The 19,385-nt window shown below is 48.0% G+C and overlaps 1 protein-coding gene across 1 annotated transcript in view; it reads left to right on the plus strand.

The window, feature by feature from the left end:
- Kiz (kizuna centrosomal protein) overlaps nucleotides 1-13,821 on the plus strand; it is a 112,850-nt gene extending 99,029 nt beyond the window's left edge. The window contains exons 12-13 of the mRNA XM_051144784.1: nucleotides 12,096-12,139; nucleotides 13,653-13,821. Coding sequence (XP_051000741.1) covers nucleotides 12,096-12,139; nucleotides 13,653-13,756 — 148 coding nt within the window. The 3' untranslated portion in view covers nucleotides 13,757-13,821. The remainder of the gene's footprint in view (nucleotides 1-12,095; nucleotides 12,140-13,652) is intronic.
- Nucleotides 13,822-19,385: the final 5,564 nt, after the last annotated feature.

Below are 19,385 nucleotides of genomic sequence, written 5' to 3' on the forward strand. Positions count from 1 at the left end.
AAAAAAAAAAAGAAAAGAAAAGAAAGAAAGAAAAAAAAGTCACTTTGATTATTTTGATAGGAAGGAGTAAACAAGTTGACCCCGGGGCAGCTACGATAACCGCGTGTGCTGTAGGAGCTACAATTGGCCATCAGGGGGCGCTCAGACTTTGTCAATTTAAATAGCCTTAGTCTTTGGTAGCCTTTAAAATTTAAAATTGGTAATCGTGGGAATTTGTTGGTATGGTCATTTGTATTTCTTTTTCTTTTTCTTTTTTTCTGGGTTGCTTTTTTGACCTACATTTTTCCCCAGAAATATGTCTGCTTTGAAGAAAAATCCAGCTAAAGATGATATTTGAAAGGTTTTTTTAAAAATATTGATTGCAAATCCACAGAAATTTTTGTGGTTCACAGCCTAGATACCGCATCTTCTCACTGGTGGATGTGCCTGTGTGCGTGTGTGTGCGTGTGTGTGTGTGTGTTTGTGTGTGCACGTGTGCGTATAGGCCAGCAGTTAATGTTGAATGTTTCTTCTGATTGCTCTGTATCTTATTTTTCACGACAAATTCTCTCAGTGGACTTGAGGCTCATCCATTCGGCTGGATTCAGCCACTGAGTTCCAAGGATCTGACTGACTCCACCCCACCCCCAGCACTAGACTTACAGGCACATATCCAGTTTTTACATGGGCCTGGGGATCCAGACTCAGGTCTTCCTGTTTCACAGCAGGCACTGTACTGACTGAGCCATGTCACTAGCCCTTCAGTCTTACAGTAAGGCTCTAGATGAGGAAGGATCCATCCTACTGAGGAGCATTTCTCAATTGTCCTCAGCATCACAAGTTGTATTCTTGCCAGGCAGGATCCTCAGAGTTAGTTGCCAAATTCAAGTGAACCCCAAATCTAGTAATCTGGGTGTGTTTGATAATGGGATGTGGATTTTTTCCCATGGGGGTGGGGAATCTGTATGTTGCTAACATAAGCATATTCCCAATTCTCAGATTTGTCCTCCTCTAAGGACCAGAAGTGAGTACTGGGCCCCATGCCAACTCTTCTCTGTTGCTGGTCTTGAGGAAGCCCACTGCATGTGCCCGCTTCCAGCTGGACCAGCTGCCTGCTGGGTTCTCCTGCTGGCCTGCTGTGTAGACTTGTGGCACTGTCCTTCACAGTGCCAGGTCAGACGTCATGCCCTGATGCAACATGCTACAGTACTAGGTCAGACGTCATGCCTGGCCTGCTGTGTAGACTTATGGCACGTCCTTCACAGTACCAGGTCAGACGTCATGCCCTGATGCAACATGCTAGTCCACATCGTTGGCCTTTTTGGTGTTTGGCTGAAATACACCTACCCTACTGTTTACCTGGTTTCAGTCAACCTTCCAAATGCTTCCTGAGGAGGGGATGGCTGTGCCACTCGCCCCTCTGGTGGCCCATGGCATTTCTGTCACTACCTAGTTAGGTAAGAAGCTGTTCAGCTACCTTCTTCCCTGTCCCCAGGTGAGCTCCTCATTGGTATGGCAGCTTTATCAGCAGAACTGGGTAACTGCTGGACTCCTGAGAGTGAGTTCTACCATTCACTCAAGCCTTCTTTATCCGAGCCACTTGCAAAGTGCCTCCCCTCTGTCTGGGCTGAGGGGCAGTACGTGTTTTATCCAGTTATCTGCAGCTGGGAGGTGTAGCATAGATGTGCACATTATCAAAGGGAAATCTTAGCTTACTTCAAGTGAAGTCCTCTTCGCAAACTGTTGAATGCGGCCTGCATTCATAATCTCAAGAAACAGGAAGTAAGTAGGTGGGCATGCTAACAGAAAGTCTTGATGGGATCTCTCCTGGCTACTGCCCTGGGTGCTCATGGAAGACTTGTCCTGGTCTTGACCTCAGTGAGGATGTGTACTGTTGGCACATGTCAGGGACCGAAACGGCATTTGCAATTGTGCCGTCATTTCAGTGCCCTTGTCTTCAGTGACACAGGTGCTTTTGAAGGCACAGAGGGAGTGTATTCTACTTTTTTTCCTTGCAAAGTAGCAAGTTTCCTGTGGCATTTTCATTACACTTAGTGTGCTGGCTGATACTGTCGACCTGATACAAGCCAGAGTCATTTGGAAAGAAAGAACCTCAGTTGAAAAATACTCATGCAGATTGGTTTATAGACAAGCCTGTGGGACATTTTCTTGACTGATGATTCATATGGGAGGGCCCAACCCCACCCAAGATAGGCAGTGCTAGCCCTGGCCCTGGGTTGTGAAAGAAAGCAGGCTGAGTACGCCCTGGAGAACAAGCCGTGTAAGAAATATAACAAATGGCAAGTGTTTATCCCCGTGGCCTCTGCTTCAGTTCCTGCCTCAGGTTTCTGTGTCCGGTTTATTTTTAGCTGTAGTTGTATATGGACCTTCTATTCTGTTCCATTGATTTGTGTGTCTCTTTTTATGCCTTTCCATGTACGTTTTTGTTTGTTTTTTATTTGTTGTCGTTTTTACCGTAGCTCTGTAAGATACCTAGAATTAGGTATGATAATGCCTCCAGCTCCCTCCGTCCCTTAGGACTATTGTGTTTGGTCTATCTGAAATCTTTTGAGCGTTCAAATAAATTTTAAGATTGTTATTTCTATTTCTGTGGGAAATGACATGAGAATTTTGATAAAGGTTATACTGAATCTATAGCTTGCTTTTGGTAAAATAGCAATTTTCATAATGCTGATCCATGAGCATGAGAGGTCTTCCCATCTTTTGGATTCTTCTTCAGTTTCTCTAAAGTATTTTAAAGTTTTCATTATAAACATCTTTAACTTCCTTGGTTAGGCTTTTCCAAGGTTATGTATGGTTCGAGGGCAGTTGTGGATGGGATTGCTTCCCCTATTTCGCAGTGTGTTTGCTAGTGACATATAGGAGGAGCTACTGATTTTTGTGTGTCAATTTTGTGTCCTGCCACTTTGCTGAAAGTGCTTATCAGTTCTACGAGTTCTCTGGTGGAGTCTGTTGGGCCTCTTCTTTATAGAATCTGCAAACACAGATCATTTGACTCTTTCATGTCCTGTTGGTTCTCTGGTGTTTCTTCTCTCGCTTAGGCCTTCAGCACCTTTAACCAGTGTGGAGAAGGAAGACTCCTTTGTCTTTGTCCTGACTTCACTGGGACGGCTTTACAGTGTCCCCTGTGCTGTAATGGTGCTGCTGTCGTGTTGTTGCTATAGCACTGGGCTTTTTGTTTGTTTTGTTTTGTTTTTTCTCTCCCTCCCCCCCCCCCCACTCCTGAGACAGAGTCTCTCTGTGTTACCCTTGGCTGTCCTGGACTCTTTTGTAGACCAGGCTGGACTCGAACTCACAGAGATCCGCTTGCCTCACAATAGCATTGTTATACATAGCCTTTATAAACAGTGTTGAGATATATTCCTTCTGCTCCTAGGTTCTGTGGGACTTTTGTCATGAAAGAATATTGGATTTTTGTCAGAAGTCTTTTCTGTATCTACTGAGAGGACCATGTGGTTTGTATCTTTTGAGTCTACTCATTAATATGTTATATTTATTGTTGTGTGTATGTTGAGCTTTACTGTGGTGAGTGCCTGTGTTCAGGGAGATTTGTCTATCATTTTGTTTTGTTGTGCCTTTATTGGTTTTGCTATCAGGAAAATACTGGCATTATAGAAAGAGTTTGGAAGTGCTCCCCTCCTGAAGTGCTCCCCTCCTGTAGTGCTCCACTCCTGTAGTGCTCCACTCCTGTAGTGCTCCGCTCCTGTAGTGCTCCCTTCCTGTTTCGTGGAATAGTTTGAGAAGCATTGGTGGTGTTCTCCTTTGCAAGTCTGGTAAAATTCACCAGTGAATCCATCTGGGCCATAAGTAAATCAGGTGTTAAAAGATGTGCTCATTATATTTTTGTGTGTATGAGTGCTTACTTGCACATATGTATGTGTACTGCATATGTGTACCGCCTGGCCCCTTCAGAGGTCACAAGAAGGTGTCGGGTCCTTGGGACGTGTAATGATACGTGTTGGGAGCCGTGCAGGTGGTGAGAGCCGTGCCCTGTTCCTCCACAAGAGCAGCACACGCTCTTTATTGATGAGCGCCATCTCCCACTCCTCAGGGGTTTGCTTTGTTTTCTCAGTCAGCCGCAGTGTTTGCTCTGGAACCACTGGCTGAGTCACTGTTCTACTGCTACAGTGAGACACGATGGCCAAGGCAACTCTTAGGCAGACAGCACAGTGCCAGGCAGGCATGGTGCTGGAGCTGCGTCCTGATCTGAGAACAGAGCAAGAGAGATGCGAGACACTGGTCCAGGCTGGGCTTTTGAAACCTCAGCGCCCTCTCCCAGCCGCCCAGCACGCTTCTTCCAGTGGGGCCACACCTCCTAAGGCCACACCTCCTAGCCCTTCTAACACTTTCAAGCAATCTCACTCCGTGGCGTCTAAGCATTCAAAGACATGCGCCTATGAAAGTCGTTCTTACCTAACCTGCCTTCCGCTTCTGTGCCCTTCATAGTCCTGTACCCGTGTCGTAGCACAGACTGTGTTTACTCCACCTTCAGGGGCCCCCATCCTCTGTCACAGTCTCAGCACTGTGTAAAAGTCCAGAGTCTCTGCTGAGACTTATGACAGTCTCTTAACTGTAACTCCTGTAAAATCAAAATCAAAAAGGAGATCACATACCTTCTAACACACATGGCACAGGATATACATCACCGTTCCAAAAGGAAGGGAAGGGAGCACAGTGAGAAAATGCTGGACCAAAGCCAGACTGAACACCAGCAGGGCGCACTCAGATTCTGCACTCGCGTGTGTGATGTCAGAGCGCTCTTCAGATCTCCAACTCCTTTCAGCATTGTTGACTGTAGCACACTTCTCTCTCTTGGGCTGGTCTCACACTCAATCTGAAGCTCTTGTTAGCAGGTGTGCCACAAATCTGGCATCTACAACCTCTTGGGAGTCTCCAACACAATCTTAGCTTCGCCTTCATAGCCTTTGTCGGCCTCCATGCACGGACACCCCTAACACGCGTCTGGCCTCAGTGACTTTCTTTAGCTGTGGAGAGAGATTCCACAACCCCTTTTCTTCTATCCTTGACTCCACGCCAGAGCCACATGGCCAAAGCTGCCAAGTTCTCCTGCTTGCTGGGGCAGGAACTCGGCCCCTCTTTCAGTTCCGTTGCACCAGCTTTCTGTTACGGATGGGTCCCCTCACTCCCTCAGGGCGCCTTTAATTCCTTTTTACAGCAGGAGGCTTAGCTGAGTTAGTTGCCCTGAGGTCACCACTCCCATCTCCCCGTTAAGCACCAGGCTTCCTCTCCTGAGTACAGGACTCGGCTCAGGCATCAGCTTTCCCCAGTCTCTTTTTCTCCTCACAGTGTACATTTTGTATTTCTCCTTGCCCCACTTGTTCCTTTTCATGGAAGGTCCGCAGAAGACTGACAACTAATAGCCACAGCCACGTGCCATAGTCAGTGTGAGGCTATCTTGAAATCTCTGCCATCACCATTAGTTTATCTAGAAAAACATCTAGTCCTTTTAGATTCTCCAATTTAGTGAGTGTCCTAGTTTGCGTTGATAAACACCATGACCAAAAGCAACTTAGGCAGCAAAGCATTTATCTGGTTACACATCCCAGGCCACAATCAGTCACTCAAGGAAATCAGGCCAGAAGCTCACAGCAGTAACTCAGAGACAGGCCTGCAGCAGAAGCCACGGAGGAACACAGCTTAGAGACTGTCCATGGCCAACCCTGCTTTCTTAGACAGCCCAGGACTGCAGTCCAGGAGCGGCACCGCCCAGAGTGGGCTGGGTCCTCCCACAGCACTCCTTACCTCCGCAGACTTGCCTGTGGGCTCCTGAACTTGCGGCCCTGTCTTCACACCTGTTCCCCAGTCTCTGCAGCACTTGCTGTTAGATTTCTGAAACAGAAGGCAGAACAAGACAGACTGTGTTTATTAGTATGCACAGCAAATGAAAGTAAGGGGTCTGAGAGCAGGGAGGCCGCAAACCTTTGTACAAGCCAGCGGCTGGGAAATGAGGAGAGTGTTGCAGCGTGTGTGTTCATGGTCTCTTTCCTGCAGTTGTCTGCCTCAAGAAGGACAGATGATTTGGGGAGACAGCCTATATCTGCAAACAGTCCTTTCTGAGATAACCAATAATGGCTCATTAAGGTCCTCTGTAATCTAGTGGGAACTGCATAGGAATCCTGTCTTACCAGGAGGCACCCTCTGACCTGGTCGCTGTGTCACTGTAGTCTTACACTTTCACTGCTTCCGGTTTTGACCTGTTCTTTGGTTCGTATGCTTCTCAGCTGCAGGAGTTTTCCAGCCTCCTACATTGTCAGCATCTTACAGTGTTGAGTGTTTATAAATTCGGGAGGTGATTCAAGTGCTGGGTGACATCTTGCCCGTGTGAATCCTTCAGTGTGTTGCTTCTGCTTCTTTCCTCCCTTTATGTTGCAGTTGACGCCATTACTTAATGAGACAATCTGCTTGTGCGCTACAGTGATGCCAGGACGAGTCTCTCTGAACCTCAGCACCTTCAATCCACTGCATCTTCCAGGAGCACAAAACCACGCTCTGCACTGTTGCTCTCAGGACTAGTTCCCAGGGGATCTTGTTCTCATCTTGGAAGGTGCCTGGGATTTTGTTCCCAGCTGCCCTCACTCAGAACCCGACGCCTTGTTCTCACCGCAGTTCATGTGCTTGTTCTTAGAGAATGAGCAGACAGACTGACCAGGTGTCTGTCCGCCCCTGGAGGAAGGAGTGAGCAGACAGACAGACCAGGTGTCATGGCCGCTACTGGAGGAAGGAGTGAGCAGACAGACTGACCAGGTGTCTGTCCGCCCCTGGAGGAAGGAGTGAGCAGACAGACAGACCAGGTGTCTGTCTGCCCCTGGAGGAAGGAGTGAGCAGACAGACTGACCAGGTGTCTGTCTGCCCCTGGAGGAAGGAGTGAGCAGACAGACTGACCAGGTGTCATGGCCGCTACTGGAGGAAGGAGTGAGCAGACAGACAGACCAGGTGTCATGGCGACTCCTGGAAGAAGGAGTGAGCAGACAGACTGACCAGGTGTCTGTCCGCCCCTGGAGGAAGGAGTGAGCAGACAGACTGACCAGGTGTCTGTCCGCCCCTGGAGGAAGGAGTGAGCAGACAGACAGACCAGGTGTCTGTCTGCCCCTGGAGGAAGGAGTGAGCAGACAGACTGACCAGGTGTCATGGCCGCTACTGGAGGAAGGAGTGAGCAGACAGACTGACCAGGTGTCATGGCCGCCACTGGAGGAAGGAGTGAGCAGACAGATTGACCAGGTGTCATGGCGGCCACTGGAGGAAGGAGTGAACAGACAGACAGACCAGGTGTCATGGCTGCTACTGGAGGAAGGAGTGAGCAGACAGACTGACCAGGTGTCATGGCTGCCCCTGGAGGAAGGAGTGAGCAGACAGACAGACCAGGTGTCATGGCCGCCCCTGGAAGAAGGAGTGAGCAGACAGACAGACCAGGTGTCATGGCCGCTACTGGAGGAAGGAGTGAGCAGACAGACTGACCAGGTGACATGGCTGCCCCTGGAGGAAGGAGTGAGCAGACAGACAGACCAGGTGTCATGGTGACTCCTGGAAGAAGGAGTGAGCAGACAGACTGACCAGGTGTCATGGCCGCTACTGGAGGAAGGAGTGAGCAGACAGACTGACCAGGTGTCATGGCCGCTACTGGGGGAAGGAGCTGGAGCAGAGTCAGCTCAGTGCTCCTACCTGTGGGCTCCTTAAGAAGGAAATGTGTATTAAGCCTGTCTCCTCCCTGTCCTAAACCTGAGTTTTCCTTTGCTCAGTACCTGATTTGTCATCTCTACTTAGAATTCATACCTGCATGCCAGCATGACCGGAGCCTTTGTTCATCCAAATGTGCCAAAAAATGCCGTGCCGCTGCTTGCTAAAGTCCACCTCACACAGGCTTTCCTGTGGGATCATCTGTAAACTTAACAGAACACTTGAAGGAATGCATTGCTGACCCGTTTTATAGGCAGGCAGACTGATGCTCAGAGAGGTAAGGAACTGGCCCAGGGCACATGGTGAGCAGAATTGGGTATTGGAAGCTCTAAGCTGATACATCCTAGATCTGTAAAAGGCTATGTAAGTGGCAGCCAGAAGTGGTTCTGTACCATGTATGAGCTGAGTGGTTTTTGTTTGGTTGGTTTGGTTTGGTTTGGTTTGGTTTGGTTTTGCTTTTTCGAGACAGTGTTTCTCTGTTACATAGAGCCCTGGCTGTCCTGGACTCTCTAGACCAGGCTGGCCTCGAACTCATGGAGATCTGCCTGCCTCTGCCTCCCAAGTGCCGGGATTAAAGGAGTGTGCCACCACACCTAATGAACTGAGTGGTTTTTATACTTCTACTTTTTGCATGTTTGTTTGACCATCTTTGAGACAGAGTCTCTCTGTGTAGCTCTGACTGTCATAGAACTCACTGTGGACCAGGCTGGGCTTGAATTCACAGCGATCCTCCTGCCTCTACCTCCCGAGTGCTGGGATTAACCACCATGCCCCAAAGTTTTTATACTTCTAAATGGTTGTAAAAATAGCCCAAAGAGCCAGGCATGGTGGCGCATGTGTTTAATCCCAACACTTGGGAGGCAGAGGTAGGTGGATCACTGTGAGTTCGAGGCCAGCCTGGTCTACAAAGTAAGTCCAGGACAGCCAAGGCTGCACAGAGAAATCCTGTCTTGAAAACAAACAAACAAACAAACAACAACAACAAAAATAGCCCAGAGAAAAGTTCTGCCCCATGATATGTGAAAGTCCATGAAATTCAAGTGCCAGTGTCCTCGCTTGCAGCTTCACTGAGGTACAACCACCTCCATTCATCTACATGAGCTGAGTAATTGTGAAAGGCTACTTGGCCCACAGAGCCTCAACTCCTTACCTCCTAGGTCTTTATAGGAATTCCTAGCCAACCACAGCCTAACAAATTAGAACCATTTCTTTCACACTTGTGAAGAGTAGGCAGTCCACCGGCAAGCTCTTTGCTGGCCTGTGTGTGGGGCCTGGATCTTAAAACCCAGTTTCTTACCCTGAATGATGGAATTCATGTCTACTTTTCTCTGTGACTAACAAGTTGACTCTGTTCAACACTCCAAGGAAAGACCTTCCTCTGTGCCTCTCAGGTTTCTTTACAAGTTTGGTGACACCCATGAAAGAAATGTTGACCCTAAAGATTGTATGTAGTAAGAGTTGACCTTGAATTGCAGTGCAACACCAGTTTCCACAGAGAACGAAGCCGTTCCTAAGACACCAGGGTGGGACATCTGAGCGCACCCTCCCCCTTTCTCAGTGATGAACTGTGGCATGTGCAGTTACAAAATAGTTCTTGTAAGAAGTCTAATAAAATGGACAATTAAGGACCTCAGAGTTCACATTGCACTGATGTGGCTTCCTGCTCCCGGTGGTTTAAACACTTCAGAGCCACACAGCATAGCACAGAGCAACCAGAAGAAGTAAGTTCAAGTGGCCTCATGGAGACGTGGCGTACCAAAGCGAGAGGGTGCCTGGTGTGCTCAGTGGGTCACCTCCACACGGTGGGGCCTGGCCTTGCTGCCGCCTCAGTTCACAGGTTGTTGAGGACTTGAGTGGTTACACTCACTCACTTGTATGGAAGACATTCACACGGCAAGCCCTGGCCACATTCGCAGCATTGTGGGCGGCGTTTTCTTTTTTCTTTCCTCCTTTTTTTCTCCCCTGGATATGTCCCGCTTTGTTGGCAGAGAAGACAAAGAAACTCAAACACCCTGATTCTGAAGTCACATGCTAATCAGAAACACGCAGGGCACGTTTTGTGTTATTGAACATTGACAAGAATCTGTCGGTAGGGCCTGTGCTTAGTAAGCTCCGATTGTCCATTCCACCCGGAGCACCTGCTAATTGCTAAGTACTAAGGAGTAGCCTACCAGTTAGCAGAGGAAATGGATCAAAATGGCAGCTTTGACGAGGACTCCGTGGAAGGGCATGGGGACGCAGACCTAGGAAGCCCAGCATTGCTTGGGAGCCACCCTGGGAAACACTTGAGCATTTAGGTTCTTTATGCCAACAACAATGGGGAAGTTATTAGAGAGGTTCTCATCAGAAAATGTAAGATTTATATGCCTAGCATGTCACTTTCGCTGTCGAGTGGAAGGTGGCAGATAGAGGGGCAGATTAGATGTGGTGTCATCAGAAAAGCCATTGCAAACATCCAGGCAAGAGCTGCTCGGTTTGCTGCCAGTGTGGTGAAAGTACATGAAAGTACATGAGGAGTTGGTGAGCGCATTGGGAACTACCAGGAGGTCAACATGGCAGGGCATAGGGGTTGACTGTGTTTGGCAAGGGATATTGGGGGACCAGAAAGCTGGGGATGCCACTTGCTGAGATGGGGAAAGGGACTGTTCTAGTGGGGAGGAGGCCACACTAGAAGGATGGTGAGTTTGACTACAAGTTGCTTTGGAGGCAGGCACATAGGGCTACCACTGTACACTGGCCTTGGTTCTGGGGCTCAGAGGAGTCATTGACGCTGCGGGGACCTGGTCTGGCCTGCCCCTGTGCCTCTGCTCGTGCATGAAGACATGGAGCTGACACATCCCCCTCCTCAGGCTGGGCCTGAAATGTCCTCTTTCTCAACGAGAAGCACCTTGTCTTGCGGGGACCCTGCAGCTCTCAGCCCTTTCTGTCACCAAGCTGTCTGCCCTCTCAGCCTCAGCTAGTAACAGGTTTGACTCTCTCCCTGTGCCTCTTACTATGCAGGCCACAGCCACCTGAAGGCCACCTGTCTCTTGCATTCTTATAATCTGCCTCTGCCGCCTGGCACAGCCCAGCTATCTAGCACCTAGGTTATGGCAGTAGGTGAATAGGATCACAGCGCACATGGGTTCAGTGTGTGTGTGTGTGTGTGTGCGCGTGTGTGCGTGTGCGTATTTGTGTGTGCGTGTGTGCGTGCCTGCGTGTGTGTGTGTGCGTGCCTGCGTGTGTGCGTGTGTGTGCGTGTGCGTGCGTGCGTGTGTGTGTGTGTGTGTGTGTGCGTGTTTGTGTGTGTGTACTTTACAGAAAAATGATTGAGGCTCACTGTTTTGATGTTCACTCTCATGGTAGCTTGACTAGTGTTGGCCCCTTCGAGTGGCCGCAGGATGTTGTGCTCTTTATGGAGAATGGCATGGCCACTGCTGCTGGACCCTGGTCAGCATCAGGTACCAAATTCCAAATCGAGTATTGTGAGATACTGTAGAGCATGGGAAATGGCCCCTTTGTACAACCTGTTTTACTGTGGTGGCGGCATTAGGAGGCATATGTACAATCTATAGATTGACAAGGGGGCATGAATGTGCAAGGTTCCCCCATCAAGATGGACAGGGCCTGGGCCATGAGAGGGCAATGGTGACATCTTGTATAGCAAAAGTAAGTTTCTCCCCTAATGTCTCCATTGACCACTTGTCCCTCAGCATGAGACTTGGAGAATTTAGGTATAATACAAAATGTAAGTGATGCTCCCAGAAGGGCTCTTTAAATTCACGGAATTGCACAAGGCACACTGAGAAAGTCCACTTCAAGGAGCCACTGTCTTACCCACTTATATTCAGCAGAGGAGGCCAGTGTGTGTGCACCCAAAGCCAGAGACACCCGCATTTGTATTAGTGAATACATGGAAGCTAAACTTGGGTGCCACAGAACACTGGCTGTTTCCCAATGTGTTTACTGTGGTTGCCTCTGTTAAACAGTTAACATTGCTGTTGCTGGTTTGACTGAAGTACTTTAACTTTGAGTTTTCAGGTTTTTCTTCTTAGAGTTTGTTTAAAAGCATTGATACTTCATATGCAATGTTTTCCAGAGGGCTGTTGAACAGGAATCAGCCTCTGCCTCCCGCTGCTGTGACCACCTTCTAGTGGAGCCACAGCACACAGGGCGCCCCAGGGCAGGGGCTGCCGGAAGGATCACACTGGAGGCTGCTGAGGCTGCGGCAGTGCCGGCCTCCCTCAGCAGATGTCTCTGGCCACCTCAAGCCTTGACACTTTTGCCTTTTTTATGCTTTTTAAGCCTGGGAAGGAAATACAAAATGTCTATCCTTACCATAAGTACCACCACTTCTTTCCCAAACAGCCCATTGTAAAACTATTAGACCAGCTGCCAATTTTCACTTTCTTATTTTATAGGCATGAAAGCAAAAGGGACCCAGTGACCACTATAAAGTCGAATGGTAAGAAATGGACACCAATTTTTATTTCTCATCTTAACCAAAAGAGTTGTATTGCATATTTGACCTCTGCGTCCCTTGTGTGGGGACTGTGGCATGTCCTGTGTGCCCAGGGACAGCTCACACACACAGCTGCCTATGAACAAAACCTTCAGGGAAAGGACTCCTCATGCCTGGGAGGACTGTGCAGCAGCCCTGACAATTCCTTTATGTCCAGTCCCTCCTGTTCTCTACCATGTTAAACTTGACCTGCTCTGTTCATTTGCTACCTAACAACTCCCAGCGTCTCTCACTGACTGCATGCAGCACAGGATATAAGTTTCCTCCGGTGGGATTGCTGGCTCCTGCTCTTTCCTCGCAAGGACACAGCCCCTTCTGACGTTGCTGGGCTGCTGCCTCTGTGCCTTTGCTCATGCTGTCCTTTTTGTATGACGTTCTTTTTCTTTTTCCGTGGAACTCTGAGCTCCTCTTCGTCCTGCACACCCAGCCCACAATGGCGCTCCAGTTCTCCTCCACAGGAACACTGGTGCACGCCACCCCACCCCTGCGCTCTCTGCTCTGCTCTGCTGTCTGTCCCCGCTCCCCATCCCCCACTGGTAGTAATGGAGAGCACAGGTCTGAATCAGGTGCCTGGATGTAACTGAGCTGGACCAGCACGGATGCCATGGCTGTGGCCAGATGCCCACCTTGGTCAGCTCCCATTTGTGCAGTAATGTGCAGACACTAATAGTATTCTAAGCAAGTTGTAAAAGGATCAGCTGGGGTCCTATAAAGAAGCCATCTAAGAGTTACCAGATTATTCACTATAGATGAAGTTATCTGATTGTCAAGGCAGAAGATGCTATTGATGCCCTACCACACCCTCTAAGCTGCCTAGAGGTCACCTCAGCTCCAGCTGACAGGTGTGCCCATGGTCTTCTACAGGAGACACTTCTGCCTCTGCTCCAGGGCTTTTGCTTGCCACACAAGTATATCCAGCCATTACAGAGATCCAGAGAGTCGGCAGCTAGGGTTGGGAGATGATGGGTCACTAAACAGCCTTACTATTTGCTGGACAGCACAATGAAAGCTCTGCGCAGTCGCTCAGAAGATCCTCGGAAGGCCTGAACCCCAGGTGTTCACTGCCAGCACCCATACTTTTCACCAGCTTCCTCTCTTCCTGGGTCACTGTCCCGTTCCCCTCACCATGGTTTCTAAGAGTCCCTCCCGCATAAAACGATAGGTGTTCAAATCTCCAGTCACAAAAACAAACAGGGAGATAGGAGTGAGGCAGCCACAGTGGGGTGGTGTCATTCCAGGTAACCTGGGTTTTAATGTCCACCCTATAATAAAGAGTTGGACATAATGAAAGAGAAAAAGAGAATCCTGCAAAGATTGCTCTAGAACAATGCAAAGAACATAGCATGAAGTGCCGTTAGACCTTCAGCAGGCCAGTGCTCCAACAAAGCACTTTCCTTGCTGTTTTGAAAACCCTCTATGAGAGTACAAAAATTAACAGTGTGCTTTTTTCTTTCAGCTTTCTGGGGAGAGTCTGATGACAGCAACTCTGAAATCGAAGCTGCCCTGCGCCCTAGAGACCATGACATGTCTGATGATTTTGATGATTGTTATGACACATAAGCTGCTACATGCTAGAAATAAAGTCTTCAGACAAACTGCCACTGTGCTTCTGTGTAATTCCCAACATAAGCATATTCTTCTAGGTTTAGGAGTTGTTAAGGGGGAAACGGAAATCATTCGAGTGAGATTGCAGGATAGAAATGTGAGCCAGGCTGGGGAGCAGCTGAAGGGTAAACACCTGCCTAGTGTGAGAGACTCAGGGCTGCTGATCCAGAGCACCAGGCGGAGGGCTGTTATACAGAGAAACCCTGTCTCAAAAAACCTAAAAGCAAAACAAAACACACATACTCAGGGAGTGCCCTGTTAGCAGTGAACAGAACTTAGATCTGACACGGTTATCACAAATGCTCCAGAACGTAAACACAGGTGCTACACACAACTTTAGATCCACAGTTTGTTGTTGTTGTTGTTGTTGTGGGGGTTTTTGTTTGTGTTTTTGTTTTTGATACAGGGTTTCTCTGTGTAGCCTTGGCTGTCCTAGACTCGCTTTATAGACCAGGCTGGCCTCAAACTCACAGGAATCCGCCTGCCTCTGCCTCCTGAGTGTTGGAATTAAAGGTGTGCGCCACCACGCCCGGCCTAGTTTTTAAAAAAGAGCAGTGACTCCACAGCCAGCCACTTTACTTTCTTTTGCTCCTTAGATCAGGTTCATAAACACCACAAACAGACATGAGGTCTTTCAGGCCGTGTAAAAAACTTAAAAGTCAACACAGCAGCCAGGTGGTGGTGGCTCACGCCTTTAATCCCAGCACTCAGGAGACAGAGGCAGGTGGATCACTGTGAGTTCGAGGCCAGTATGGTCTACACAGTGAGTCCAGGACAGCCAGGGCTACAAAGAGAAACCCTGTCTCGAAAAACCAAAAAAATAAATTAAAAAGTCAACTCACAATCAGATTGAAGGGGTGAGCGTCAGTGGGTTGATGTTTGAAAGCTTTCTATATTGCCTGAGGCCTGGCCTGAGGTGTCCTGCCCACTTGAACTGCTCCCGGGGCCTCAGATGAAGATCATTCAAGGATTCCATTTCAAATGCTTGAAAACGTGTAACTCAAACCGCTGAGTTTTGACATGGACACAGGTGATGCTGAACAGCCAGGGGAACTAGAATAAAAAGCCTGATTTATTCATCAGGTGTCAAAACTCCAGCACACTGGAAGAGCAGATGCAACAGAAAAAAATCTGAAGGTACAATCAGAAATAGAATTCTGGACAATATATAGAAAACCTCATGTCTGTTTGTAGTGTTTATCAGTCTGATGCAAGGAGCAAAAGAAAGTAAAGTGGCCATCTTAGAGTTGCTGCTTTTTGAAATAAATAAATAAATAACATGGACTTAAAGTTGTAGTACCTATGTTTACTTTCTGGAGCGTTTGTGACCGTGTCAGATCTAAGTTCTGTTCACTGCTAACAGGGCACTCGTTGAGTTTGTATGTTTTGTTTTGTTTTTAGGTTTTTCAAGACAAGGTTTTTCTGTGTAACAGCCCTGACTGTCCTAGACTCACTTTGTAGACCAGCCTGGCCTCGAACTCACAGCACTCCTGAGTACTGGGATAAAAAGGGTGCACCACCACGCCCAGCATTTGTGTGTTTTCTTAATCTATGAGAATGTACAGGTGTAGGGGCTTAATAATCACAATTACAGTACTTATCAAACTGGCTTAGTGCTTTCTTTTATCATATTCCTAGTTAGTAAAACACACAAGAAAGAACCATCTTGTGAAGAAGTGATCAGAACCATGAATGTGCAGCTTCCGTACATCGCCTGCCGTCTCCTGCCTCTCTTCCGGCTTCCGTACACCGCCTGCCGTCTCCTGCCTGGCTTCCATCTGCTTTTCCCTTCCAATCTCCCTCCCTAAAGGACTTAATAGCTATCACCTAGCAACACGAGAAGCTACAGCCGTAAAGCCTTACCAACATCACTGACAAAACGTGGAGCCAAAGTGGACAGGGAGAACCCACAAGCCTCAGCCCCACACAAAGAGCTACTGGCAACTGAGGAAAGCTGGAAGCGGAAAAGTTGGTCCTCCTCAGGGAGGGCCCCAATTGGTCGTTCAGTGTCAAACGGTCGTCTCTAAAGGCACATATGCAACCATTATATGGACTCAAAAAGTTATATTTAGAAATACACACACACATGAATGTATGCAATAACAATTAATGCAAAAAGAGGCCATGAAGTTGAAGGAGAGTAGGGAGCGTTACCTAGGAAGGCTTGAGGGGAAGAACAGCAGACATACTGTAATTATGCCAAGGGGAAATGAGACATGACATCCCACAGGGCATCATTTCCTTAAAACTAAGGAAATAACTCCAAAACTTGAGAAAATCCCTGAAACTGAGCAGATTCACTAGGCTCCTCCACTATCAAAGTTACATAAGCAGTTAGGACTCTGAGAGTCTGAATCCTGCTGAGCTGCCTGGCAGTCGCTCAGACCAGCTGAACTACCTGAAGAGTCACTCTCAAACCCACCATGCTGCCTGTAGGTGGTACAGCGACCTCCAGCTTTCTAGCTTTTGTGAGCTGTCATCCATGATGGGTGGTCTTCTGGTTGCCCCGACCAGTGGGGTTCGACTAAAGCTTGGGAGGAGATTCACCTGTATGAAGGGACAGAACACAAGACACGAAGAAGGAGAGCAAGTCTGAAGTATTGATCAAACTCTCTAACTTTATTAGTCAGGCAGCAGCTTTTATAAGTCAGAAGGCAGGGAAGCATATTGCTATAGCAACCCAGCTGCAGGCTTTTCTCAAAACACAGGGAATTCCAGGCAGGGTCATAACATCCTGCCACACAGGGTATCTGGCTCCCTCTTTGTCTAGTCTACTTGCTAAACCACAACAGGGTTGCTCCATCTCGATCTGTCTGTATTCTAACTGCCGACCCACAACAGGGTCAGCTAGTTTCTGGGGAAAGGCAAGCTCTGGGAAAAACAGAAACTTAAAGGAGCAGGCCCTGACAAGATGGCCGAACATTGGCCATATGGCCTATTGTCCCCAACATCTGCTGATGCAACTTGGAGTCATATTTGCAAAACATTGGTTCACCAAGTCAGTGCTATTCTGACTTTCACTGACGTTTGTTCACATCTTTTCAGGCATATGCATACAATAGCTCTCAAGAGAGAAACCCAATTCCAAGGTGAATGCTGTAAACCAATAAAATTAAGGATTCATTGAATCCTGTCCCTGGGAACCCATCCCTGTAACTGCCCATACCTTATCAAGGCATAAATCCTATGAAAATAAGTCTTAGCTGGAGACCTTAAGCCCCACACAAGATACCTACCTGTATTTGTTGCCACTAGAACTTGGTTACTTTCAAATGTTTCATTTTAATAAATTGTTATTCTACTTTCAAATCCCTTTAAAGTGATCAGCGTGCCATCCTGTCCTCACTGACTTTCCTATTACCATAGGGTTTGCTCCGCTCACCATGCAGCTGTGTTATTGATTGACAAGATTCACTTAGGCTCTGGTTCTCCATCTTCATCTTTTCCTCAAACAGCAACCAAAGACAGAAAGCAAGCAACTGCAGATCCTAACAGCTTTTATCTAATCCTCAAGCTTCTGTCCACCGTCAATATCCCTGTCACCAATCGTTGTGTCCCTAGCAAAGTGTCCTGGTGACCGTCAGACTTCAGTGGATCTGTTGGTTATGCTGGCAAAAACACATTAAAAAAATGATTGCAACAATTCCAGCCCCAAACCCAGACAGATAAGAGTGACATTACTGAATAACTTACCTCAAGGGACAGGCAGAGCTTGTCCAATGGGAAGGCTCCTTGGCAATCAGCAGCTAAGCTTTCAGGTCCAACTGCTTCAGGTAATGGTTGCGTGCATTTGCTTCAAAATCATGTGGAAATCTCCAGCTCCTTGAGGTAGCCCCCGTAAGCCTTCTGGAAAGACAGGGTGTCATTATGTACCTCCCTCCACTGATGGCTTTCATTTCCTCAGGCCAGGGCTGCCATTGACACAAAGACTAACATTTGATGACAGATGGCTCCGGTAAGTCCGCATCTCACCTTTGGAATGCAAGTGATAACCACGTTCCTCCAGAGCCTTGTGTACTACACTGTTATTGTGCACAAGCTCATTCGATGGGATGCATTCTGCCAGTCAGTTTGGTCCCACTCTTCCCCAGCTGTCACGTTGGCAACTCAAAGATGGTGGCAGATGATGATACGAATGCACAGTACCTTTGCCATCCTTGCTTTCCCAAATTTACAGCCACTCAACTAGGAGAACATGTTGGAAAAAGGACTAGGGAGCCACTGTGCAGTATGCTGCATCTAATCACCACAGTGGCCACCGAATGGCACTCGTGGGGTCCTGCTGGCAGGGCCTTCCTGGCACCGGCAAGCCCACACTTCCACCATATAAAAAATCAACCCAAATTTGACAGCGTTCCTCCCTCCAGTCCCACAAGGATGCCACCAGTTCCACATGCGATCTGGACTCTGGACTCTGGCTGAGGACCAGTTTTGCTCCTATTTCAGATGTGTCTGAATCCAGTCTCAGCGCACAAACACTTCTTGCTGGCATTTCTGCAACGGTGCAGTAGTCACTTATTCGACCACTCATTCCTTGGCGGTGTGCCAGATTCTACACCAGGCCAGATGCAGAAAGATGGATTTGGTCTCTGCCCTCATGCACTTGCCCGACTCACAGTGAGATCACCTGAATGTGAGTCATTTCGAGTGGTGTCTCAGCTGCTAGGATGAATAGGATGCCAAATATAGTGACTCTGCAATTAGTGAAGTTTGTTCTCTAGTCACAAATTAGTCCCAAGGTAGCAGGTGGCTCTGTTCACTTGGTTTAGACAGACTTCAGAATTCAGTCACCCAAGTTCTTTCCATTTTGCTCTTCCACCATCGCCAGGGTACCACTCTGATCTATGTTGTCAAGCTAGGCTATAGGCAGCAAAAGTAGATGTCCTAGAAAAGAGAGGTCCGTCTCACATTCGGTTAAGTAGCAATAGCTTGCTTAAAATGTGTCCAGAAACCATCTTCATCTGGACACACGCTGCCAAGAAGAAGGAGTGCTACGGGGCAACTGACAGTTCAATACCATGCCACAATGCTCGATATAGAAAGAGGAACATCTCCAGAGAGGCTGAGCCATGTAGTGACTAAACGTTCAGGTTCAGGACCAGGAAAGTGTACACTGGAATCCGAGAACTTGGCACATTATCTGACATCTGAAGATACTTAAAAGATTGCCTAGACTGGCTGTAAATACAGAGTAGCAAGATTTGGTAAGGATATAGTCTTTGGGCTGAATCTTCAAAGGCCAGAGTTCAGCAAGAGGACAGCTGTGAGCTGCGTCACCTTGGGCTTGGATGAGGCACCAGATGTGCAAAATTAGCACATCATTTTTCCAGTAAGTATCTAGAATTTTCTCATACAACAAGCTAGTGGTCTGTCTCTTTGTGAAAACAACAGCTGAGGATGCAAGCACAAATGAACTGAAGTGTGGGTGACAGTGCAAGCCAGGAGCTGGGAAGGCAGCCAGGATCACACAGAATATTGCTTCAAAATGTAGACCAACCAGAGGCGCTTTAAGAATCCTAAGTCTGGCCGGGCGTGGTGGCACACACTTTTAATCCCAGCACTCGGGAGACAGAGGCAGGCAGAT

Source organism: Acomys russatus, chromosome 4, assembly GCF_903995435.1.
Source record: "Acomys russatus chromosome 4, mAcoRus1.1, whole genome shotgun sequence".
Taxonomy (NCBI): Eukaryota; Metazoa; Chordata; class Mammalia; order Rodentia; family Muridae; genus Acomys; species Acomys russatus.